Source organism: Aristolochia californica, unplaced genomic scaffold (assembly GCF_029961685.1).
Source record: "Aristolochia californica isolate CCGP_79_NKW_82.1479 unplaced genomic scaffold, dmAriCali1.0.hap1 SCAF_3, whole genome shotgun sequence".
Lineage (NCBI taxonomy): Eukaryota > Viridiplantae > Streptophyta > Magnoliopsida > Piperales > Aristolochiaceae > Aristolochia > Aristolochia californica.
In genome coordinates, this window is record NW_027181992.1 from 5,220,246 (window position 1) to 5,245,506 (window position 25,261).

A 25,261-nucleotide genomic window follows, 5' to 3' on the forward strand; every position below is an offset into this window, starting at 1 on the left:
TCTGCCGTATAAAGTAAAAGGAAAAAAGAACACTGCCATAAAGAGGATCCACTAGAGATACTGAAGTTAGCTAAAAGCCTTGTACTTGAAGCTCATCTGACGAGTTCTAACACTCCAATCCAAATAAGCTAGTACGTTCCTCTCAAAGAAGTTGGGAGGCAAAGAACTGAAACACCAGGGCCAATCCAATATTTTGCCTACTCGTATGTGGCAAACTATAAAGCCGGTCTTAAGTAATAATGATCTTCTAGGTCTCCCTGGACTTGCAGCTAATTACAAGACCAATAACGGCCTCGTGAAATAGCATATAAAAGAAAAGAAAACTGCACAAACAAGGAGCAAGACCAACATGCAATAACACAGTGCATCAACATCTAACGATTATCGTACACACTACTTCGCTGAAGAGAACTAAATAACAATCCGTCACTAAGTCGAATGACTGTAAAAAAGACGTTAATCATCTGCTCAAACAGTATATCTCATAACAATAATAATTGAGCAGCTGAACTTCGCACCAGTAATAACTTGACGCACCTCAACACGAACTATATTAACTGAAACGGTGGAAAATACACATCTATCTGCTTTTCTCTGCTCGCAAGGGAAGGCCGTCATTTCTTACCTATGCTTATTTATCGTTTCCCACGAGGACCTGATCTTGGACCAGGAAACCTAGCAAACTGAAGCCTCAAATAGTGGGAATCTGGATCGTGATCGTCCATTCTATAACCTGTGCAACATGTCTGAATTAGGATATTCCTTTCTTTCCCTCTGTTCCTGCTAAAAATGAAAATTCACGAAGAAAATTGATAACATGGATGTATCCTAGGAGCTCTAAGGCCATAATGCAGTAAACAACTACAAATTTCAAAGAGGTATCGATCACCTGCTTCACGAAAAAGACAACATACAGGTTAATCAAGCCTAGTTGATAGTAATAGGAGCACTTCCAGAAAGTCGTTAAAAAAGGAATCACTTCAATAAGAATATTATCATATCCTGATGAATTGTTGTGGGTTAAACCATCTATGGAAACTTAGATGTGACACCTATTATACCCCGATTAACGTGACATACTTGAATGTTATCCACTACTCTTTGCTCGTTTAAGCAGTTTGATTAAGAAGAAGTTAATAACAAACTGAAATAAGTGAATAAGGAAAAAGCAAACCTGGAACATTGCAAAAAGAGTGATAAAAAAGAGCCACTTACCTTGCAAGGCACTCAAGGCAGTTGCTGCGCAAGCAGGATTTGCAAAGTCCACAAAACAAAGAATAAGTGGGTCTCCGCCATGCTGCATAACAGTTGAGCAGGCCTTTAGCAAACCATATACTAGCAATGAATGGAGGAATCAACTGACATAAGTCTAGTATAAGAAATGCAATAAGGTGACATTTTATGAAGAATAGTTGGTTTATCGCATATTGCACTTACATGTTTAGGTTCTTTGTTGACTAGTCTCACTTCTTTATAACCCAAAAATGGGCGAAATATATCTTTGGGCAAGTTAAGGAATAGACAGTGACAATTAACTAATTGAAGGAAAGAAAGTAAGAAACAATAGTCAGTTTCAAAAAATTTCCAGGATACGAGCTACTTCCCTCCTCGTACTATCAGGGGGGAGTCCCTCCACGAACAATGTGCTTGAAGCATCTGGTGGGAGAGATGGCATGTCACGACCAGGCCTAGCAACAGAATCAGAAGGTATGGGGCCACCAAACCCCATGTTTCTCCCATTAGGTGCCATATCAGAGCCCATGTGCCCAGAACCACTCATCACAACAGACTCACCCATGGTGAGACCAGACATGCCTCCTCCAACACTCCTTCCTAACCCAGATCCCCCAAAATTACTAGCTTCACCACCTCCAAAAGAGGGGACTTGCTGCCAAAAAGGATAGAGAGTCAATATTTAGAAGAATCTTTTGATAACCCAAAAGCCTAAGCATGACCAGGGTTGAACAAGGTACCGTGCTTTGGAGATATCGATCATATGAAGCACCAATAGATTTTGTATCCTTCAAAATACGTGGTGCACTGCGATCATCATCTCTTGGCAAATAGTTGAGCATCTCATGACCAGAAGGTGCACCAGAAGGAACATCTATAGGCACCAAACAACTTTGAATTTATTTTTTGGGAGACCAAAATACAGAATAAATTAAAGTAAGAACAATCAAGAAGAGTGTATATTGTCCCTGACCCTCTAAACAGAACCAAAAGAAAAAGGAAAAAAACTACATACACTGACGCATGGAATATCATTGAGAGGAGAACAAAATGAGGATATACAGCAGCACATTTTTACCAATCAATAAGATTCAAATAAACCTAGTAAAATTTCGTCCAAACAACTAGCAGTTGTATAGTCAGTGAAGGTCACAGGATCCCAATTGAAACCTTACTTCAGCTTATACTGTGACAGATAAAAACAAATTTTTTCAGCATAACCAACAGCAAATAGCACCGTTCCCTGACCACAGAAAAAAGCCCAAGAAGCAGTAGCAACATGATAAACAGAGAAAAAAGACAAAAATTGCTCTCGCCCCAAGTGATGTAATTTAGCATGGAAAATCTATTGCTCTTCTTTGATCAAAGAATATTGCGTGAACATTCCTTCATAGGATTTTTCTATGCCAGGAACAAGCCAAACAAACTGAGAAGATCTAAACCATAATATAACAATCTAGGAAAGACTTGGGAGGAAAAAAGAAAATGAAGAAATTGCACATTATGAGAATCAATAGAGTTCAGAAATAATCTAGAAATGAAGGAAATTGTGTTAAAAAAGATAAAAGATAAAAGACCAACAGATCAGAGACAGTAGAGGGCGATGATTTTCGTTGGTCATTGAAAACTTTACATCAAGTGTTCACAAGATTCCTCCAATAAGCATAGGAAGAGAGAGACTGGAAAGAAGTAAAATAGAATGTGTAGAAAGGGTATTTCAAAATTTTTACACCTTCATAAAAAAAAGGTATGTCAAGATCAATAGTCCCATAATCAAGTGAAATACCACCTAGAAAATGGCATTTTATTTCTTTAAATAGGTCAATGCACTAAGGGAAAATGTCAAGTCAGTCTAAAGTCAGTAGTTAACTCGACTTCGTATAATATGTTACTTCCTTCAGGAAGAACAAAAGCTTCCAGAAGTCCAAACATTTTTAAAAAGAAAAGCCTTTTCAATATATTGTTAAATTCAAACATGAAGGCCAGCACAGAATTCACCTAAAAAATAAAAGGAGAAAAAGCTTTATATAGTATAAAAATCAACTCCTTCATCAATCTGCTTCATCATATACGTTTGCTGCGACTTAGTGAGACCTAAATTCCTGTAATTTTAATGATTAATAAGCGTAGATATAGTTAAGATAAGTAGGTCTATAGTCAAATCTCCTAGATTTTTTTCGGAATAATCTCTAGTCAAGGTCCCAGAAAATGATCTACAAATTGTCTTGGCCTACTCTATCAAAACATGATTGAGGATGTCCCTTCTAAGCGATCAAACCACAAGCACCTAAATGTGCCAATGGTTATGACCACAGACATATGGGAAGGTGGGTGGGTGGGTGGTGTTTTGGGTGGGAAGGGGGAAGAGAGTGAGAGAGAGAGCAACAATTGAACTAGAAAACAATAGGAAAAAACAGAGGAAAAAAATGCATGCGGGTGCCAATAAAAAATTAAAAAAGAAGTTTTTTATGATAATGATTAATAACTAAGATACTTTGACCAAGTAATCTATGGCTTCACTTACCGTATTTCAGTTGTTATTCTTTTTCATGTTTAGATTTTTTAAAAACAGTGAATTTGATCAATATGGGAAAATTAATTGGGCAAAGGCAACTCGTTTAAACAGAACATATATGTAGCTACTTATTCGACAGTTTATTATCATTCATTACCTTCATTAAAACTCGATCAAGGGTATAAATATTTAGCAGTTTTAATAAAGTCCACTAATCGACAGTTGTACATGTGCTTCACATCTCAGGCTAGTTGTCTTAGAGAGGGAGTTACTGTATGTAAGAGAGTAGTCCCACATTGGTTAGGGCTAGGGTTGCACATGGAACAGTTTAAACAGGGAAACCACAACAACCCAACCTGCCAAAGGCAGGGACAGGTTCAGTCCCTCACCCTGCAAGGTAGGATTGTGAGGAAAAAAAAAACAGAGATTCTGGATGGAGACTTTCTCCCGACCCCGGCTAGAGAAATCTTATCAAAATATTGCTCTTCATATATTTCAAAAAGACAAATTCTCATCCAAAATTTTGAGAAAGGAAATTTAGGAAAAGAAAGGTTGGGAAGAAATTGGACCTCTAACGAGGTATTTGGGGAAAACAATAATAATCAAGATGAGTCAAAGATCACCTTTCCACGCAAAGTGTACTTGTTCATCACTTTTGTTTACTTGCTACTCTTCCTTAAGTGGTTGTTTAGTTTTATAGTAGGCCATTGCCAAATCCAAGGAAAGTCTTATAGCGGTTTGCTTCTGCTGTTGTACGAGCTTTTTTGGGAAGTGCAAAAACAGCAGACCTTGATAGTAGAAACTGCTGCATGAGTGGAATAAAGAGCATTAATCCATGATTCACATTTTTGAATCAGTAATTTTCCTTCTCTACCACATTCATTGTAGTAGGAAAGCATTGGAGACAATAGCTGATGAAAGTTCAAAGGGAAATCCATGCCTCAGGAGGTGGGGGAGCCTTTAATGACCATGAAAGATCATTTATTTATTGTGACCATGAAAGCTCGTTTTTATCCGATCAAAAGCACCAACGCACTTAATTATTATGATGTGATTTGACGCCTTTTGTAATTCTTTTGATGATGTATGGTCTCATGTAGTTCATAGTGCAAGTTGTACAGCAGATACATTAGCTACTAAAGGGGCCTCACATTTTTTTTGAATGACAAATTCTTTAATGAAAGAAAAAGCACCAAAACATTGGGGAGGGAAATAAAGGAAGTTAAAGGGGCAATTTGTGGTGACTTGGGCCTTTGGCTCAATGGTTACACAAGGAGGGAGGTATTGAGTTCAAGTCTCACCAGGTGTATGCATATGTGTGTATCTGTGGTGTGCAATCAACAATTTTAAAAAAAAAAGGGGCAAGTTTTGCCCTACAAGATGTTGACGACCAGTAAATCTAAGTGTGGTTCCAAGCAAGATGTCCCAAACTTCAGCCATGAGCTGATCAGACCTCCAATGAGGATCAAAAACCAATATCACCAAGCCAATAACCACCTTAAAGTTACCTTAAACGACCACAGGAGGTTTAAAAGATCTTTAAAAAGATTCAATCTATTAAAACAGCCAAGACCCCGGCTCCCAAAAGTGTCTTTCACACCAATTGACTAGGAGTAGGCCAGCAAACATGACCTGAAATCCTAAACAGTTCCACTGATACTAGCCATACCTGGGTTGTGGAAAGAATACCCATCAAAATTCAACTAAAGGTATTTCACAGCTGAGGTATCCCTAAGATATTTGAGAGCTCGGACCAAAGTAAAATGGAAAGGCAAGTTTCAATGATTCTTCCAACAGTTATGAGACTTGTTGGAGAAGGTGAGGTCATTAGGGTGAGCCACAAGTTCCAAGGAACCACAGCGAGAGTCATTCTCCAAAACATTTTACCAAACTGATGGAGAAAAATAGCAACACAAGGATGTAAAAGATCATTGTAAGAGTTTGGAGAACCAAAATGAATCACGCATCTAGCAAAATAGAACAAGACCTAAACAGCCACGGGGTCTCTTGTCACCATCTTGTCGATGGGAACTCCTTTCCCATTGATGTAGGATGATGGTTTTTGCCTCTCTCTTTTTAGCTAACTTGTTGCTAGCCTTGCTTTCCACATCATTCCCAACTTCTTACCATTTAGGTTGTACTAAAGTGATACCAAATCAATACACTTATTGTTATTTAAAATCATGAGAACAATTTTGAAAAAAAAAAAAAAACAGTTTCCTAACAAGAACTCACTTACCATTTAGGTTGTACTAAAGTGATACCAAATCAATACACTTGTTGTTATTTAAAATCATGAGAACAATTTTGAAAAAAAAAAAAAAACAGTTTCCTAACAAGAACTCAAGCAGCAAGTTGTGAACAAACAGTTTCCAAACAAGTTCAGTACACCTTATTCTCCACCATGACTCCAGTCATTTATATTCTAAAGAGAATCTTCCCAAAGGTCAGTGTTCAATAGTCAGTTTTCAGTAGAAAGTTGTGAACAAACAGTTTCCAAACAAGTTCAGTACACCTTATTCTCCACCATGACTCCAGCCATTTATATTCTAAAGAGAATCTTCCCAAAGGTCAGTGTTTAGTAAAATAAATATCAATAGTAAAAGACAAAATACCATGATACTCCAAGAATGGACCAATCTAACCTGATCTTAAAAATAACATAGTCAAAACACAAAATGTTGGGTTCTCTATCCAAAATGTTATGCACAATATTCATAAAGTTTCTACTTGGATGGCTCCTGAAATACGGACCCACACATCTGGCGAAATGCATAAGTGACTATAAACTCATACAAAGTATCATTTTGTTTTTCAGAATATATCTCTTCTTACTTTTCAATAAACATATATGTATAACTTCTTTTTATGTTTTGAAGCACAATTCCATCCCTTAAGAGAAACTGCTAATCCCAAAGTCCAGATGAAAGCAAAGAGTTCCGTTTAGGTCAATAACCAGCACAAAAACCTTGGTCAAACATCACAAATTTAAAGAAAAATACAAAAAAAATAGGATTACAGCCTACCAACATATCTGCATAAAAATGAAAGAGTCGCCCAAACGAATAACAAGTGATCATCTGGTTCAATAACTTGGTTCATATCTTAATTCCAATCCCAGTGGCACCTAAAATGTTTTGGGTGTATCAACAGATCACTGTCTATAAAACCTCTGGTACAATAAAATTATCCTTTTAATCTCAACAGTCACACTGGACCTAGGAATTGTTCATATCAGCTGAAGCACGTAAGTTTGTCCAACTCTTGGGCTATAGTAAATCAGAAACTAAAGCTTTATACACAACTTGTAGTGACATATTCACCTAGGAAAATATAAGAAATAGACAAAGTGACAGATCAACTGTGTTGTACTTTGTCTTGAAATTTGGAAGAGAGAAGGGATCAAAAGGAATAATGGGAGAGTTGAAAAGAAATACAGAAGATTAAAACATTGAATGATAAATAGAAGAAAATAAAAAAGCAAAACCACCATCATTTCTCAGTCAAACTTACAAGTGCACCAACTTTAGTATTGAACTGACTGCAACAAGTTTGACATCAAAAAAGTCATTTGGTTTAGATGACTTTGTCAGGGATAATACCATTTCCAAATTAATACTCGAACAAACTCAGAAATGGACATTAAACAACTCTTCGTGCATAAAAACCACCCATATGTCAAAGAAGTTCACTTAAAATCATGGGTTATTGAAACCATAGAATGTGCATGCCAAATTCCTTTCGCTACAATGAATTTTTTTTCACGGCCCTCGTGACTCGCATCCATCCAGTGCAATAATAATGTGAAATTCCACATAAAAGATCCATCAGCTTATTACTGACCCTTTAAATTCACAACTGGCTTCTTACACACCTCAAGTTCCAGGTCAGAATTGCAACGAGAAGTTGAGAACAGCCACAGTAAGCCTCCGGAGAACACCTTGATGACGGACAATGTAGTCCAACTGTACTAATTATAACTAAAGTCGCCTTAGCTAGCTAAGTTAGTTAGCACCTAGTGTTCAAGTGAAAGTTATTCAGAGTGCTATGAGAATTGAGAAGATTTTTAGCCATGTATCAAGCAAACCCGTGAAACGGGAACAAACATGATAACCACGAAATAGAAGCGAAAATTTTATTAATAAAAAAATATATAATGATCGATACAATGAGAACTTAACCAGACAAAAGCATAATTACAATAATAGCCTTACATAACAAAACCAAAAGAAATGCAGGAGATTCCAACCCCGGGGCAACAAGAAGCTCATACATTCAACGCCGTTACTCTCTGAGACTATAGAAAAATAAGAGGAACAGGCAGAAATTGTACCGAAATCGGAACGGGGCCGCTTGGGCATGGGCATGGAAGGATGGAGAGGCGCCTGCCGGTTCCAGTAGCCATCCGCCATGGCTTCTAGGACGCGGAGTTTAAACACCTAGAACTGGAAAAATCGAAGCAGTGCCGGTGCTATGCTCTGTTTGATTCAGATAGCTTAAACCCTAGTTACTCTCGGTTTTCAAATTCCGGAACCATTTCTCGCTTCTTTGCGCTGCGCGCACAGCCGAGGGTCCTTTTAAAAGAGGGTTCACGTGCCGAAGATAAAAAGCACGGGCCAACTCATGCCAAGGATAGCAAGTAGAGGGGTGACTATAACATATTATAAATATATTACAATAATACCATTTCTAGGGCTTAATTACAATAATACATCTTGTCATATCGACATACATTCATCATACCAAAACTTTCTCCTTATTTTCTGTCCCCCGAAAAGAATTATATTTACTAAGTATGGAAGAATATTACAAGACTAAAATGATGTGCATTGTCACGATCTTAACTAGTGGACAAAGAGTTCATCATAGTTAATTCCATACTTTTGAGTAAATCCTTTAACCATTAGATTTTGGTTTTATTTTTCCCCATGCTTCATTTGGACTTGTTTTGGGTTGGATTTTAGAGATTAGGTTCATGGCCAAGGTTGTGGGCGGGAACGAGGTTGATTGGGAGAGGTGCATGCTTCTTCATCGAATGTGCTAGACTGGGAAAAAATTGATCATCCAATAACCATGTTTCTCTTTTGTTTTCTATCTTATTTTTCATGGGTATTTAAACAAGGAAAAAAGCCTATTTTTTTCTCTTTATTTAATTTTTCTCAATCTTTTCGTTTCTTTTGGGGTTCAAACAAATGTTTAGAAATCCAATTTGACGTAACTTTTGTCCACCCCTATATTAGACAACTTTTTTTCTTGTTCTCGTGCATTGCAGGGGGTTCCTGCTAACGGACGTAGGGGCATTCTGGACATTACAGCGTAGAGTTACGAGCGTTACGTAATGATATAATCCGATACGTGCAGATATCGGGATCGGTTTCCATAGCGCCCACCCCTGGTCCCGACTCTCGAGCCTACAAACGTTACCGAGACACGCGGTGGCGGGTGGAGCTGATCGACCATGGCTCCGCCCAAACGAGGAAAGTTCAAAGCTGACACTTCCGCCTCTCCGCAGCCTACCGTCGCGAGCAACTTTCCCGCCTGCCTCCGTCTCATTTCTCCATCCACTGTTGCCATCACCATCCACGCGAAACCCGGGTCGAAGGTCGCCACAATTACAGGTTTGTTTTTCCTTCTCGCCTTCCCTTTCGGAAGTGGCTACCAGTAGAAAGTACTTCCCCACACTTACACGTTTTCTGTTCCTTCGGGTCTTCTACTTTTTGTATTAGATTTGAGTGAAGAAGCCGTTGGTGTCCAGATCGATGCGCCTGCAAAGGATGGAGAAGCAAACGCGGCTCTGCTAGAATATATTAGCTCGGTCAGTCAATCCTCCTTTTCTAGACATGCTTTTGCTTTATATGTTTAATGTTTCTTTTACTGGTTCTTCATCATAAACACGAAATCATGCTAGTTTCATAGACTAAAATTACAGAATTCACGTGTACTCTCTCCATTATCTCGTTTACTAGTATGGGTCAACACATTGTTACAAAAAGATGCAATTTCAGGTTAAAGATAAATTGATTGAACCAGACCGTTCAATTGTTTGTATGATATGCAAGCCAGCAAGTGTTGGAGAAAACCTATTTAGCTGCGAAAATGGAGAAATATTTTCTTGAATCTTTGAAAAGTTATGGAAGGTATACGAAACCTATGATGTTTGAAAGCTTATTGATATTAGACTTTCAACTGTAAAAAATCAACCCCATTTGTGGATTAGAAGATTAGAGAAACCAGTGAAGTATTTTTTTGGTGAAGGATTCTACATACTATTAGAAAACATGTCTTCTACAAACCCTTATGGATGACCTGTTATTTAAAGTGTGCTAAAAATTAGAGAGCACATTTTCAAACAGTGCCTGCTACCTTGTGTATTCCCGTTGTTGTAGATTAGAAACATTAGCATCTTAAAGTCTAATTCTGTATTTGTGTATGTCTTTGTCTCGTGCCATCAGTTATATATTTGAGGTTTCGCTCACTTTTTGTAGCATAGATATTGTTTTCTTATGGTCAACTTGGGTAATCTCACATATTAGAATTTTTTATTCATCTGGTTATGTCCATGAAACTACAATATACGTTCTACATGTTAAATGTGTTGGCATGTTCTGGACTCTAATATCACTTGAAGAGGTCCAGCAAGGAGGGTTTTTCAATTAGTGAAGAAGGTCAAAGACTGGCCTTCATTTCTGTTGACTTTGGTAAAGTTTCCAATTCTGTCACATGTACTCAAACTATAGAGGTATTATATTGTCTAGCCAAATGATATTCCACATGTATAACATTTTTCGAGGGAAAGGATGCTCAACTCTCATGCAGCCTTCCCAACTTTTTTCCCTCTTTAGAAGGTATGTTGAGAGTGCCTCGTTATCCATCCTAATTACTGCAATGCCACTATGTTCTTTTCTATTCAAAGTTAGAATAAAACTAAAAAAAATATGAAATCAACATCAACCATGCTAAGAGGAACACAAACAGAAAATATGAATAGTAAGTAGCCATTGCTTCTAAATTTTTTGGTTATAGTAGAAAATTAGCGAGTCCTAACTTACTTGGAATTGAGAGTCTATTACTCAATGGGCAAGTAAAGCTAGTGGATTTTAGGAGCCAAGGGTTATTGAGTCACAGTCCACAAAGTGCACTCTATTCGGTTCCATGTGCAAAATGGTTACTGTGCCGGAACTCTTACTTTAAAGACCGGATGGATGTTACTAATCCACTTCCTCTATATGTCATGCAACCAGCTTTATTATTCTAAATCAATGAATAAAACCTGATGAGATTTGTGAAAGAGGATCACTGTTAAACTTCCAAGGGCCATGCCACAGCAATGAGGACGGAAACATAATAGAGTGAATTGAAATCCTTGGGGCTCGAACTACACCTCTTACCTGCTCCATTTCATGAGTGCCTTGAGTTCAGAAAATCAAATAATCGAACCAAAATAATAATGAATCATACCAAGGCTATCAATTAAAGTAGATATTGTCATGCACCCTTTCTTTACTAAATAGATATTATAGAGTTGTTTATATTACAAGTTTAAACACTATGTTACAGTTTACCTTTTATCTTTTTGGAATAGCTAGCAACCAACAGTGAGAATATCGGCATCACTGTAACTAGAGGACTTGTTTTATTCAATGGTATAGACCACCATTAGTGTAGAAAAGACTCGTAGAAGGGTGTTTGATAATGAATATTGCAAATTGTGAAGCTGCATGGAAGAGGGAAATTTAACTATCCAAACCCAAAAAGAGTGATACAGTTACCTCTTCTTAGAGAAATTGAGTTTTTGTCAGGGGTGTTTTGTTGTCTATATAATGCAAGCAATAAGTTCACCATTGGCCTTTATTAATATATTTTTGTGTGTGTATATAAATGGCGCATCCATTTCTAAGTAGAAATAAATAAATAGTGCATAACTTGTTTGTTGGTAGAAGAGTTCAGGATAGTGCAAGATGCTTAGTTACTGTTGGAGGTGTTCTTTGTGCGACATGTGATGGGATGAACTGGATTGAAGTTTATTCTTAGAACTAAAGGACCAACATTTCTTATACTGGACAACTTACCGTGTTCTTCATTGTGGCAAGCCAACATTTAAGAACAAGTTGAGATACCTTGTTTCTCCTTGACTAGATAAGTTTTAGTTTTTGTTCTCTTAATACCATCCCAAGGTTCAGATACTCTACTGTTGCACCATACCTACTTGGAGAGAGCAACTCCTGAACAAGAATGTAATTCGATCCTAAATTTTATTCTGAACCCAACTGTTCTTCAGGGAGGGTTCTTAATCTGTCAAGATAATTTTTTCCAACTGTAAGTCTAGTTGTAATGCATAAAATCATGTGTTTTCTCTGACTATGTTATAGCACTATGATGAAACTTTTTATTAGGCAGGATACTGATTGTTAAATTTTGTTATCTATCCTTGTCATTTTCTTTTAAGAAAAAAGAGAACTGTTATCTGTCCTATTGTTACTGAAAGCTCATTCTTGGGGTAAGAAACTCATTTTGCCATCCCAGTAAGTGAAATGAAAGTTTTCTTTAGTTTGACCAAAAATATTTTTAGAAACTTTTAGGAAAATTTTGTTAAACATTTCTAAATGTGATGGAAATTATGCTAAGATTCAGAATAGACTTAAGTTGAAACTTGTCATAAATCATATTGTTAAAAATGTTAAAAAATTTAAAAATTTTAAAAATGAAAAACTAAAGTATTTGATTCAAATAAGTTATTTGATTAAGTGAAATTAAGTGGACTGGACGTTTGGCTCAATAGCCACATGGGTGGTTTATTGTGTGAGGTTGGGATTCACATTTCAGTAGCCTTAGGGGTATGGTATTTGTGTACATATAATGTAAGTTAAAAAAAAGACTCATCATTTGTAACTTTGTTTCATAATTATCATAAATAATATATTACAAAATATATTTATCACCATAAATATGTGCATATATATGTATACGAACATTTCTTATTTTATGTTTTTCTTCTTTTAAGTTTCGAATAGTTTCTTCTTCAATTCCTTATTACTTTGTGGAATTCTAATTTCTCAAGTTTCTATTTCTGTGAATGTTCTTTTCCATGGGTTTCGGGATCCCTTTTCCGTTCCCATTTCTGTTGCCTATTCTAGTATCTAATCTTTCTGTAATCCTGAAAAACAGAAAAAATGCTCTGCCTCAAAAGCCGGGAATTTGGTCTCCCTCGATTCTATAGGGCCTACTCTGATATAATCAGCAAAATATAACTTCAAATTATTCAAGTAATACTCTTTGATGCACATTTAAATGATCCTTCAGAGATGACCTGCCTGTTTTCTCGTCTTCTGCCTGCAGCCCTGCTTGGTTATTGTATTCTTGAGTGCTGCAGTGACACTAATAAAATACATATGATGCATAGATAATTCTTTCAATTCATTATCTCTCAACTATAATTCAAAGGACAAGGTAGAGTATTCTTATATTCTACGGCAAAGCCCTTATTAGATAATGAAACAATGGTAAGTTTTACTTTTATATATATATATTAAGCCGTGGTGGGTTACTATTTGTGGATATCATCAGATGGTTTTCTCTGCTTGTCTAGTATCTTCAGATACATACTTAAGCAGTGATTCATGTGCAGGTTTTAGGTGTAAAAAGAAGACAAGTATCAATACGCTCCGGATCAAAATCAAGGGATAAAGTTGTGCTTGTGGAGGAGGCGTCGCTTCAAAGTGTCTTTGATGCTTTAACTAAAGCATGCAGTTGTCACTGATACAAGGCTTACCTACGCTTCAGGCCAAGGCTCTTTGATTTGGTTAAATAGTAGACGACAAGCCCAGTGATGCAATTTTTGGCATTTGAAAAAAATTGAAGCAGCCATAAATTGCCCGTACACGATCCATGGTTAAGAAACTCTGTAAATGCTATCTTATAGAATCATTTGCTTGTAAGGTTATTTCGTCATAAAATATATTCTATTAAGATATTAGCTCATAATTACTTTAGTTTATATTAAATTAGATTATATATTTTTATTTATTTTTCTTTATACTTTAATTAGATTATACCTTCTTTGTCCGGTCCGGTCTGGTCTGGTCTGGTCTGGTTGGTAAGACATCACATTAAATAATACTTCGGATATCAGAAAACCCTCTCCTCCGTCTTCCTAGTCGAAGCCTGAAGTCCACACACAACCCTAGCAGGCGAAGGCGCGAAGCAGCTTTGGAGCGAAATGGTAGTTAAAATCTTTTCCCAAAAACGGATTTATTACGTCCTTATTTCGACATAACTCTAAGAACTTCCTTCTTGTTGTCTTTTGGTTTGTTATAGGCGCCAAAGAAGGAGAAGGCTCCACCTCCGTCTTCCAAGCCTGCGAAGTCTGGCGGAGGGAAACAGAAAAAGAAGGTTGGGTTAATCATTCCGATTTGCTCATTTCCGACTGGCTTTTAGAGTTCCATTGCAATTTTCACTGGGCTCTTTTGGATCTCAAAACACTTGTTTGTTATTTAATTTAAGAGGGAAACTGCAGTTTCGAGGTTTATCGTTTTAGAGATGTTTCGCTTTGTTTTTGGAACTGGTTCTCATTAATTATTACGGTGGATGTGAATTTTGTATGTAGAAATGGAGCAAAGGAAAACAGAAGGAAAAGGTGAACAACATGGTCCTTCTCGATCAGGCGACCTATGACAAGCTCCTTTCTGAAGTTCCCAAGTACAAGCTAATCACTCCTTCCATATTGTCGGATAGGCTTAGGGTATGATCTATCAAACTTTACTTCATTAAGCTTTCGAAAATTTCACTTGGATTTTAGAAGTTTATTACATATTCTGAGGAGGGGATTTGTGTTCTGCTTTTGTTTATTATTGTTGAAATGTTACATTTACTTCCAACAGCTATATCTTTGGCTGTGGAGAATTTTGTGTCCATTAAATGGTGTTCTTCTATAAGTTTCTCAGTTTCCATGATTCATGCTATATTCTATTCCCGCTCATATGTCATTTATGTTTAGAATATATGATTAACTCACTTACTATTAAGGATATGGCTCATTATCTGCTGCACAGCCACTGATTTCTACTACTTCCTCTAGGCCCAAAGTTTGTGTGTGTGTGTGTGTGTGTGTGTTGAACTAAGTCCAACTAAACCTGTCACCAACCTCAGCAATGTTTAATAACATTGGTTAAGACACCTGATATTCCGTGTTAACTAGCATTGATGTGAAAACTGAACTGAGTCGAATTTCGATATTTTTAATCTCTGTATGCGGTAGCTGAGGATTCATATCTTTGATTATTAGATGTTTCATGTTTTGAGATGTTTCCCATTCTACTACGGTTGCTATATATATTTATATATATGTGAATTGTGTATTCTTTTTCCAATGGCAGGTTTCATGTCTCTTATTCTTGGATTTTTTTCTTATAAGAAAATCCCATGCTTAGATTGCAAAAACATTAATAACATGAGGTGTGAGTAGTGTTACTTGCTTCTTCCATACCTTCTATTTTATTGCTGCTGTCACTTTGGATCAAGGAAACGTCTGCTTGTAGGAATTGCAATCCAGTCGGGGTTGGGGGAAGCCAATCTCACCAACCTGCCCTATGAACCTGTCACCGTGAAACCCATGATGGTTTGGGTTTCCAACCCTCTCCTTGCTCCCACCCGCATCCCCAACCCCCATTGGAAAATCATTTCTCTGCCCCATCTCATTCAACTTTGTCAGATTCCTGCAAACCTGGCCCCATTCCCATCTGTCCTCATATGCACCCAAACAATGCCTCTAGTTGGGGGTGCCTACTTTATATATTTCATTATTCTTTTACCGTTTATGTTGTCATCTAAAAGTAAGATGAAGGGCATGATTATAAAATAAACTATAAATACCTCAGGTCAGAGTGGGTCTTAAGGGCTAACCCTGCGCCTGGCTTATCCTGTGCAGATTTTTAAGGGGAAACCTGTTCTCACCCTGCAGGGTAAATGAGAAACCCATCCCCATCTCAAGTGGCTCAGGTCAGGGTGGATCATCTGCCCTGTTAACATCCCTACTAGCTTGTAATTCAAAGTCATTAGTGGTACAAGCTGATGTGTTAACATCCCTACTAACAGGGTGGATCATCTGCCCTGTTAACAACTTTTTTTTTTTTTGTTATCGATTTATGATGTTTATGTTTGAGCTGCTTGCAGGTAAAAGCTTTCATTGCCTTGTAATACTATTTGCTTAGTTATTTAATTGTTTCCATTTTCTTATATATGTTTCTAAATTTAGCTAGTCCATGCTTTCATATTCATCTCAATCTGATAATCATGGTATTTACAGTAGAATGATTGATTTATGGAGAGCTATTTTTACTGTTCCTATACAGATTAATGGGTCACTTGCAAGGAGAGCAATTAGGGATCTAATGGCAAAGGGTTCCATCAGGCTGGTTTCTTCCCATTCCAGCCAGCAGATATACACCAGGGCCACCAACACCTAGTAGTAACCTTAGCTCCAAGAGTCTACGACTTGGCTGTAGTTTTTTTCTGTTTTTCAGGCATTAATGGTTTGTTGCAGGATTCTTTCTGGTTGGATTACCAATTTATAGAGTTTTGATGATCTAAAGTTCCTCCTGCACGTTGTTAATGGACTTGATAGCATTCTGATGATGATTTCTTTTATTAATTTCTCTATGAACCAATTTGATACGGTGAGAGTAGTATTTCCAATTTCACTACCCAATCACTTACTTTTCCAACTTAGATGTCTGTTCATAGATTGATTTGAGCAGATATCTCTGTGTTGGGTCTTGGGTAAAGGTTAACTCAGGTGTTGCAACGAATGTTTTATTGCAGCAATCACCACTAGTCTTATTTGACGACCAAAATGTGAGTGTATGGTTCCTCTTACAACCTAAATATGCTACTCGGAAACTGGTAACAATACTCGCAACCTCAACCTAAGCGTCGAGGGGTATGACCGCCTGGTGGCATTGGCCTCCACATTCCTCTCTTGGTGGTTGGTAGGTCCCCCACTACATAACGTCTTAATGCCATTTACTGTAATTCACACCAATATCACTTGATTGCAATTAACCTTAGAGTCACCAAGTTGTAACCGAGAGTTGTTAGACTGGCACTAGAGTGCTTCCAGGTTGCATTATAAGTGTCAAATTTATACCTAATTCCCTATACATGCCAGTCTCATATCTAACGTAAGAATGTGACTAGTTTGAAATTATTCTGAGCCCAAACATATATCTGTAGCAATATCCCTCAACAACCAAAAAAAAAAAAAAAAAAAACATTAAGATAGTAGTCATCCACACTACTCAAACGCACTTTTATTGGTCCAAATTGGGAATTGACAAGCTCAGATCATCAAAGTGTAATTGTGGGGCAAAAAAGAAAAGGCAAGTACACCGTTCAAGACATGATTGCTAATTCAGGCACTCTCACCTAGTTAAGAAACACCATTTTAAGGTGATGATTATAGAAATAAAGAAAAACATGCTTTTGTGCTTCACCAAAATCCTAAGCATCATTTAAGTTTCGCAAAGAGCTTGGGAGCAACCTGCATCGCCAAAGAGGCAGTTTTAGTTGAGGTTCATGGAAGTCAGTTACAATAACATCTCATTAACCGGCCGATACTTACACATTTATCAATGCAAGACCAGTAATCAAAATACTGCCCAGTGCAGTGTTTGTGTCCTGCCTCATCACCTTGAATTCTCTTCACACATGCCTATAAACAAGTAGATAATATAGAGGATCAGTATAGGATGCTTTTTTTTTTGTTTTTTTTTTTGTGAAACAATAAAAAGATTTCAGAGCTGAAGTGAAGAACAATGAGGAACAATTGTCATGGTTCGTGATTTCTTCGACTTCTTTAATGGTTCATTTCTGTTAATAGTTAACAAATGCTTGAGCAGTGGAGCAAACCTCAAGGGCGAAAACATCACTTCAATGGAGTGGGATCTCTTTTGTTTTTAAATTAGTCATAAAAACAAAAATAGAACCTATATTGAAAACAAAATTTGGGTTGGAAATTTGAGGTTTAACACCTTTGCACAAAGAAGCTCAAGACAAATTTATCTTTTTAAATGAGGTGTGCTGTATAACTAGCAAGAGAAAAAAAGACAAAAAAAACATCACAGATAAAAGAGGGCAGAATAAAAAAGACAAAAACCTAAGGTCAAAGGCAAAAAGATGATACGGTCAACGTAGGGAGTTCCACTCCAATATCATTAGAATAAAACAAGTGAAAACACATAAGGTATGCATTTGTCATGGACGATAAGCCCTCATGCAAGCTGAGATTCAGACAGTGCCCTTTTTTTTTTTCAATTGGCTTACACTCACACACTACACCCAATACTCTGGTAAGACTTGAACACAGCCTCACAGAAGAGAAAACCACATATGGCTATGGAGCCAAGGCTCAGTCCACAGTATAAGACAAGACAGTACTACACAGTTCACCATATGCGGGATAAGCTGGTGAGAATCAGCGGGTAGGAGTAGATAGTAACTGCGGAATAAGCTGGTGAGATTTAGACATTGTTGTAGGTAAGACTGGACGGTAAAAGGGGACATCTTTCATGCTCGATGAATTCTGGGAATAAAATTGTTTTCCAAGTAAACCAAAGAGTTCTTTTCAAAAAAGAAAAAAAATCAAAGAGTTCTTTTAAAAAAAGTGAACAAAAAAAATCAAAGAGTACTTTTTAAAAAAGAAAAAAAATCAAAGAGTTCTTTTCAAAAAAAAGAAAAAAAATCAAAGAGTTCTTTTCAAAACAAGAAAAAAAACCAAAGAGTTCTTTTTCAAAAAAAAGAAAAAAATTGAAGAGTTCTTTTTCAAAAAAAGAAAAAAATCGAAGAGTTCTTTTTCAAAAAAAGAAAAAAATCAAAGAGCTCTTTTTGAAAAAGAAAAAATCAAAGAGTTCCTTTCAAAAAAGAAAAAAACCGAATAGTTGTCCCTCAAACTAGGAGCAAACTTAAAATAACTGCAGCCCCACTATTTGATGGATTTATATTCAGAGAAAAGCTGAGAAGGCTGCAGATATCCTGCAGAGTGAAATTGGAAAACGGTCTTCCTTCTTACTCTTCCCTACTCACTATTATACTTAACTGGTTCCTTTTCCTGACTTATTCCCACTTGGCTCACCTTCTCTGGCTTTTTGTAAAACATGCTTCTATCACGCTTGATAAGAAAGGCTTCTTTAGGGAGGCTCGCTGCTCTTATAAAAAATCTGGAAAATCCAAAAAGGATGAAAAAAGCAGTTCACTGGAGGAGAAAAAGACAGTTTATATCTGGTTATATGTTGAAAATATTCTGCCCATAGTCTCTTGCAAAAGAACCAGCTCTCCTTCTACTGGAAGGTAGATCTCTACTTAATTTCTCTAACAAAAGACCGCCTCTTCCTTCTCACTAGCCGGTAGTGTTCACTTCCTACTACATTTGCAAACTTTCCTGTAGCAAGTGCCTTACTAGCCTTCTGGACAACGGGAATGCTGAAAGTACTAAAACACTTTTCATGCAAAATGGTAACGAGTGGAAATTTGGGAGGTTTTATCAACTATGAGATTTTCATTAAAATATAAAAGTGGAAATGTCTTGACATATAAGAGTTACCAGATTGTAAAGGAAGAATTTAGTCCATGTGGCACACTTTTGAACCACATGAACAATGAGTTTATGATCTTCCCAGAAAAACATTTCAGTGATAACTAAAACCTTCTATGGGGCTCAGTGCTCTACATTAGAAATCAATGTTGAGCCATTATCATAAGCAGCGGTCTACTTTGTTGTAACAGCATTTCCTAATCATTGGAACATAGTAAAGATGCACAGCCCCTTCATCGAACAGGGTTATACGCTTGTATTAAATACATACTTCTCAAAAAAGGGAAGCAAATATACTGTATTACGTTTGCAAAGAAAAGAAATTCCCATCAACAAAAGCATTTGAGTTAGCAATATAAGAAATAGAAAAAAAAACAGCCACTATTGTAGTGTAAAATACACGTATATGATCATTGAGAGCCATAAAATGATCCCTTCTAAGAAAACAGAATCTCTTTTTATTTACTGCCAGTTGCAATTTTTTAAAAGGACAATATTGATAATTTGCAGTGTCCAAGTTAAATAAGATGTCATAAAGGCATTCTTCTGTTTTAACCGATTAACAAGGTTAGGAGGGTTATTTCAAAAAAAAAAAAAACAAGGTTAGGAAGGTTGACCACAAAAACAGATTTTCTTTTGAACGGTGGGGATTTTATTAAGAAGGAGAACGGGGCCCCCTTGCCAAACAAACAAATACAAGGAAACAGGAAGAAACAAAAGCAAATACAAGAAACAACCAAATACAAACAATCAAACAGTTTGTCAAGGGTTGAGAGAGTAAAGTCTCCTGGAATGAGCTATGGTTGGAGGACCTAATCTCCTGCGATAGAGAACCTCTCTTGGGATGAGCAACCAACATATCAAGTGGAGGACGGAAATGTCCAGAATCTTATCAAAGAACCACAAGAGCTATCAAGGCGAAGAGGCAATAATTCGTAACTCAGTTGATAAAGACATTATAAATCGCCTTAGCCACTAGCAGATTGGAGTAACTGCTCCAAAGTCCCCCAAAAAGGCTCCTCAACTCAGCCTCTGTGTACCCAAAGGGTGAAGAGAATACCAGCATGATGCTCCTATAACTATTTTTTACAGCCCCTCAATTGCCAGCAGGCCAAAAGTTCCTTCGTAACCTCCCACCAAAGATTTAGCTTAGTCCATCCATCAGGGAAAGTTCCCACATGAGGAACTTATCAATTGAGTGTCAGTGAAGTGGTAAAAGTCCTCCAAAAGTCCCAGATAACAGCAGTAAAGAGGTGGTCGAATTCAGGGAAATACTAGGCCAAAAGATGATAAGATGGATGACTTTTTCAATAAAATAGTGATAGCTTAGGCAATGATCCAATTATTCCTCTCCTCGTAGAGATTGGGAGAGCTGCAGTGATGTAACAAAACAACCCAAATTCAAAGCTGAAAAGGACAGTGCAGATGTGAATGTTTCCTCAATAGCTTACCAGAACTTACATCTAGTTGGCTAGCTGCATCCACAGTCTAATTACTTGATGTGATGTAAAGATTCTGCTTTTGATTGTGCAGTGGAGAAAAAAAGGGTTACTTTCAGGGGGTGCACTTTAAAATGTGGGAAACATTCTACATTCTCTGGTTCTCTAAAATCTCTCCCTTTCTTACTTCTATCTTTCTGATCTCTTACCCGATTCTCCTCTACCTCTCTCAATCCAGAGTTCCCTAAACAAGAAAAGAAATAAAACCCCACACAACATATTTTGAAAACCTTCCCAATTGACTAAAAGATTTGACAAAAAAAAAAAAAAAAAAAAAAGTCTCCTTAAAATCCTCCACAATACAACCAAAAACTTGGATCTTCCAGGCTTTCACACCATCTTCTTATGTTAACTATTAAATTCCTTAGCAACCTTCCTTGGCAAGGTGATTCATAAGAAATCCAGGAGACAGCTTTCCCTAAAAGAAAGGGGAAGATACTAACACAGTTCAAAGACAGGGGTAACACATGGTGGTGTGGCTTGAATGCGGTGGAAGATGATTTTATTGAATGGCAGGGTTAGCACCTTTTGCAAGGTGATTCCTAAGAAATCCAAGAAAACCGATTTCCCTAGAAAAGAGAAAGAAGCAGACACAGTTCAAAGAGAGAAGAAATGGATAACTGTGGCTTGCATGCATGAATACAAGGAAGCAAGTGCCCTGTCTTTATAGAAAGCAACAATGTAAAGCAAGTTCTGCTATGATGTAATTAATGTCTATTAGTACTATTACACCAAAAGCAGGATCAAAGAAAGTGCACGAATCATGGTTTGCAAGAATGTCCATTGTTTTCGGTAACCTTGATCAAGAGCTGCATGAAGACTCACAATTGTTGAAGCTAATCTCAACAGATAATAACTAGATAAAGCAGAAAACTTGAACTGTGAGGTTCTGCTCAGCAGAGACCATCTTCTTTTTTACTTGATTCAGGTTTCTTGAATTCACTATTAGCACAGGGAATTTCAACTGAATATCTCTACAGATTTTTACTAAATTCACATTCTCAAATCTCAAGATGCTGACAACGGGTACAGGCTAACTGACTCTAATAAGCAACACACCAAACACACACATGTTTTGAGATCAACAATTAAAAAGGAAAGATTTGTTTGGATAAAGGCATACAGCAAACGGTTCGTCAGTAAAGATAAGTTATAACCTGGTAGTCAAGTAACGATTTCACACACTTGGGTTTGCAAGATTCCTCAAGGTATTTCTTTGGATCAACTACTTCTTCATCAGCCCTGCAATTAGAAATAAACATTTACATGTTATTGCAACCAGAGAATCTTACTACATCATTAAAGCCATCTTATTGATACTGGTTTTGTTCTGAAACATGTTCAAATTGGTGTTAAAGCTCTCCAACAAGTAATCATTTGTAATTTCTAGTGAATCACGCATCCATAAGAGTCTTTTTTTTTCAATGTTCATCACACAATAATCAGTATTTCAAGTGAAAAAACCCATATGCATAGAATGCTCAGCAAGTAGAAGATACTCCCTTTTTTTTCACCCAAAATGTAACTAGAAGCTATTCTGAGCAATACTTTTCTGAAAACTTTTCTCGGCCATTCAAAGTTTTTTTATTAAGTATCCTTAGATAATTTTTTTTAACAAAATGGCCCAACTTGAGACCCATTGAATAGCTAGCCAAAATTATGACACATTTTTGGTGTTAGAGAGGGTGGACTGAGTTTGTCCATAGTTGCTGTTTTTGTAACTATGGGGGCAGCTCTAACTTTAATTAGAACATCCCATTCATAAACTACATAAGATACAGACAACTTGAACCCCCCAATCGTATTGCTCATCACATAACATATTTCACTATCAAAGAACTAGAGTTAATCATTCCAGTTCTAGTAGACATGAAGATATTACCACCCATGACCAAAGATGAGATTAATCACAACATTCTGGTTTTAAGTTAAAAGATTTGGCAAGACAAGGAGATAGATTACAGTATGACTATAATAAAAACAAACAACATTTTTTTTATAAGAACCTCATCATCTTATCTTCTCAGCTTCCAAAGAAAGAATTGAGGATCTTCTAGGCAAGGGAGATATAGAGATAGAGAGAGAAAGAGAGAGAGAGAGACTAAGTAGGAGAGAAGAGGGGAGAGGGAGACGAGCTTTAGGAGAGAGAGAGAGGAGAACAAGGCAAGAGAGACTTGAGGAATAGGCTTGATTGTTTTTCCTTCAACCAAGACCGCTATTTATACCTTTTCCATTACATGTATGGGGAAACCCCTCAATCACTTAGGCTCCCTAATTACATCAATCAAGGGAAGATTATAAAATCAAATGAGAGAATCTAAGAAACTTCTAAATCAATGACAATCTTATCTTCTAGATATTCTTTAACAAAGGAAAGTAGAAATTATAGGGATCCATCAAAAGAAGGAAGGTAGGACTCCCATTTCTACTTTCAACTTTTAAATTTATTTCCACCTTTGCCCTTGAGTATCATTTTTCTCTTTTGCCCCCCATGCATGTGCATGGATCCACATTTGTGCCACCTTTTTTTATCTTGCTTCATCTTCCTTCTTCTTTGATTTTTTGGGAAATTTGAGGGTTCCTATCACTTTTTGGCCGCCATTGATCTCGTATATGGTCCTAAAAAACCATGAAGAGGACAAAAACAATTTCCTCTTTGAGGCTTGGTCATTAGTTCATTAATCACCAGCTGACCACCTTCTCTAAGAATGTGAACCTAACATTCTATGATGGTTTCAATCTGTGAATCTAATAGGGAAACAAATCATTCTAAAGTTACATCCCTGAGCAATAATATGATGAGTACAAAAGAGTTTTAAGTAGTTAACCAAAATACTATACTGTAATTCCATTTTGAAGAACAATGGCTTTTTTTCATGAAAATTATAGCACCATTATAGAATGGCTGGGATGTACAATATGCATGATTATAATTTGGACCACCATCTATCCATCCAAATCAGGAAATCCTATCTTAGATGGATCACATTATATGGCCACACATTATGTAAAAACATTTGACAAAACATTTGACAAAAGTTACATCCCTGCTCTAAATATTTTGTATCTACAGTAAACAAACTATAGAAATGACACAATAACTTCAGTACACTTAATTACGGCAAATTGGTACAATCATAAAGAACAAAAGTTATTGGAAAGGTTAGCTGTCAATACTTTGTATTGACTCCTTACTGGCTATAAGCAACGAATATATCTATCAATGAGTACATATAAGATTAACAAGCATTTTGAATCGACTTCCAGACATACACAGACTGAAGCATGTTGCAACTGACAAAGACGGACCAGAATAATACTCACATTGCTATGGAGGATGTATACCAACAACTGCGTACAAGGAACTGCTACTTGATCCTATATCGAGAGAAAGACAAGTAGGTCACAGTAAGCAATAGAAATCAAACCCAGAGAGAAAAAATGATAAAAATTTCTTCAGTATGGTATGTGAGAACATCTATTCGACAAGGCCATTTAACATTAGAAAAAGTAAAATTAGAAAAGCAAAGTGTCCAGCTCTTGTCTTGTCTAAATGAATGAATCAGACTCAAAATCTAAAAAAAGTCAACGTATTACAATACTGCGCAGCAGAATTTTAAGAGTTCAACTCAGTCGGTACCACAGGTTATATCTGAATCTTAGATCAGGAACTCACCACTGTATTAAATATGTAAGCTCATTAAAAAATCAAAACGGAATGGTTGTCAGATACAAAAACAGAGTATGAGGCTAAAATGCCCACTGAGTGAACATGCCTGACTCTTTACCCAACGTTACATAGAAATTATGTCAATAGGATGTTTATAGCAACAGTTAGAGATCCAACATACTCGATTATTACTTCAAAGTTCGTATTCCGCATGTCCATGTTGGAGATAGTGTCAATGCCACCATTTATCAAGGATCAACGGATGGTCAACAACAAGTACGCTAACTAAAGCGGTTAAATTCTCCTTAGCCATTTAAAACGTGAATACATGACACATATTCAGCTAATGTTTGATGATTCCACATAAAAAATTAAACAATTATAAAAGAGCGAAATGGAAGAAATTATCGCCGCAAGAAGACAAAAGAAAGACGCGAGTAGCACGAATTTTCGGGAGCACGGATTGCACCCCCGAAGCAATCCAGATCCATTTAAATGTCATTAAAAAATAAAACCTCAAGCAACAGAACATAACATTTGGACGGAAAATCCAACAGCTAGTGAACTCATAAGCTTTCGGTGATGCAATTAGGCTAAAAAATGCTGAATCGAAATGTCAGAAAGAGGGCTGCGTACCTTTTCCTCTAGGTCGGTAGACGGGGAGAAGACGAGAACACCGGAGAGATTGCTTATTTGGGCTTTTAGGTTTTAAAAGATTGTTGAGAGCCCGGGGCAGGGGCAGAGCAAGTCAGCTCGACGTT

The 25,261-nt window shown here is 36.9% G+C and overlaps 4 protein-coding genes across 4 annotated transcripts; 2 read left to right on the forward strand and 2 right to left on the reverse strand.

The window, feature by feature from the left end:
* Positions 1-402: 402 nt before the first annotated feature.
* LOC137959022 (RNA-binding protein 1-like) lies at positions 403-8,284 on the reverse strand. Its single transcript, XM_068806280.1, has 6 exons — positions 8,082-8,284; positions 1,974-2,107; positions 1,594-1,888; positions 1,438-1,499; positions 1,216-1,297; positions 403-733 (listed from the first exon to the last, which is right to left on the reverse strand). The coding sequence occupies exons 1-6, from the start codon at positions 8,158-8,160 to the stop codon at positions 636-638; spliced, it is 750 nt and encodes a 249-aa protein (XP_068662381.1). The 5' UTR covers positions 8,161-8,284; the 3' UTR covers positions 403-635.
* An 897-nt stretch (positions 8,285-9,181) lies between these two features.
* LOC137958853 (uncharacterized) lies at positions 9,182-13,761 on the forward strand. The gene is made up of 3 exons (XM_068806035.1): positions 9,182-9,366; positions 9,475-9,563; positions 13,374-13,761. Exons 1-3 carry the CDS (start codon positions 9,207-9,209, stop codon positions 13,503-13,505), a joined length of 381 nt encoding a protein of 126 aa, XP_068662136.1. The 5' UTR covers positions 9,182-9,206; the 3' UTR covers positions 13,506-13,761.
* Positions 13,762-13,861: 100 nt separating this feature from the next.
* Positions 13,862-16,417, forward strand: LOC137958854 (small ribosomal subunit protein eS25x). Its single transcript, XM_068806036.1, has 4 exons — positions 13,862-13,967; positions 14,063-14,137; positions 14,352-14,486; positions 16,096-16,417. The coding sequence occupies exons 1-4, from the start codon at positions 13,965-13,967 to the stop codon at positions 16,207-16,209; spliced, it is 327 nt and encodes a 108-aa protein (XP_068662137.1). The 5' UTR covers positions 13,862-13,964; the 3' UTR covers positions 16,210-16,417.
* Positions 16,418-17,030: 613 nt separating this feature from the next.
* LOC137960320 (cytochrome b-c1 complex subunit 6-1, mitochondrial) lies at positions 17,031-25,240 on the reverse strand. The gene is made up of 5 exons (XM_068807909.1): positions 25,137-25,240; positions 24,155-24,208; positions 21,988-22,072; positions 17,364-17,453; positions 17,031-17,282 (listed from the first exon to the last, which is right to left on the reverse strand). Coding segments are annotated over exons 2-5 (210 nt in total). The 5' UTR covers positions 24,157-24,208; positions 25,137-25,240; the 3' UTR covers positions 17,031-17,249.
* Between the last annotated feature and the right edge of the window lie 21 nt (positions 25,241-25,261).

Coding starts and splice junctions, on each gene's coding strand:
- LOC137958853 (XM_068806035.1), top strand. CDS start 9,207: ATGGCTCCGCCCAAACGAGGAAAGTTCAAAGCTGACACTTCCGCCTCT. Junction 9,367..9,474: donor GAAGGTCGCCACAATTACAG/GTTTGTTTTTCC, acceptor TTTTTGTATTAG/ATTTGAGTGAAGAAGCCGTT. Junction 9,564..13,373: donor TGCTAGAATATATTAGCTCG/GTCAGTCAATCC, acceptor ATTCATGTGCAG/GTTTTAGGTGTAAAAAGAAG.
- LOC137960320 (XM_068807909.1), bottom strand. Junction 17,454..21,987: donor AATCGTTACTTGACTACCAG/GTTATAACTTAT, acceptor ACTTGTTTATAG/GCATGTGTGAAGAGAATTCA. Junction 17,283..17,363: donor GGTCTTGCATTGATAAATGT/GTAAGTATCGGC, acceptor TTGGCGATGCAG/GTTGCTCCCAAGCTCTTTGC.
- LOC137959022 (XM_068806280.1), bottom strand. CDS start 8,160: ATGGCGGATGGCTACTGGAACCGGCAGGCGCCTCTCCATCCTTCCATG. Junction 1,889..1,973: donor ATCGATATCTCCAAAGCACG/GTACCTTGTTCA, acceptor CCTTTTTGGCAG/CAAGTCCCCTCTTTTGGAGG. Junction 1,298..1,437: donor TCAACAAAGAACCTAAACAT/GTAAGTGCAATA, acceptor ACTGTTATGCAG/CATGGCGGAGACCCACTTAT.
- LOC137958854 (XM_068806036.1), top strand. Junction 14,138..14,351: donor GAGGGAAACAGAAAAAGAAG/GTTGGGTTAATC, acceptor TTTTGTATGTAG/AAATGGAGCAAAGGAAAACA. Junction 14,487..16,095: donor TATTGTCGGATAGGCTTAGG/GTATGATCTATC, acceptor GTTCCTATACAG/ATTAATGGGTCACTTGCAAG.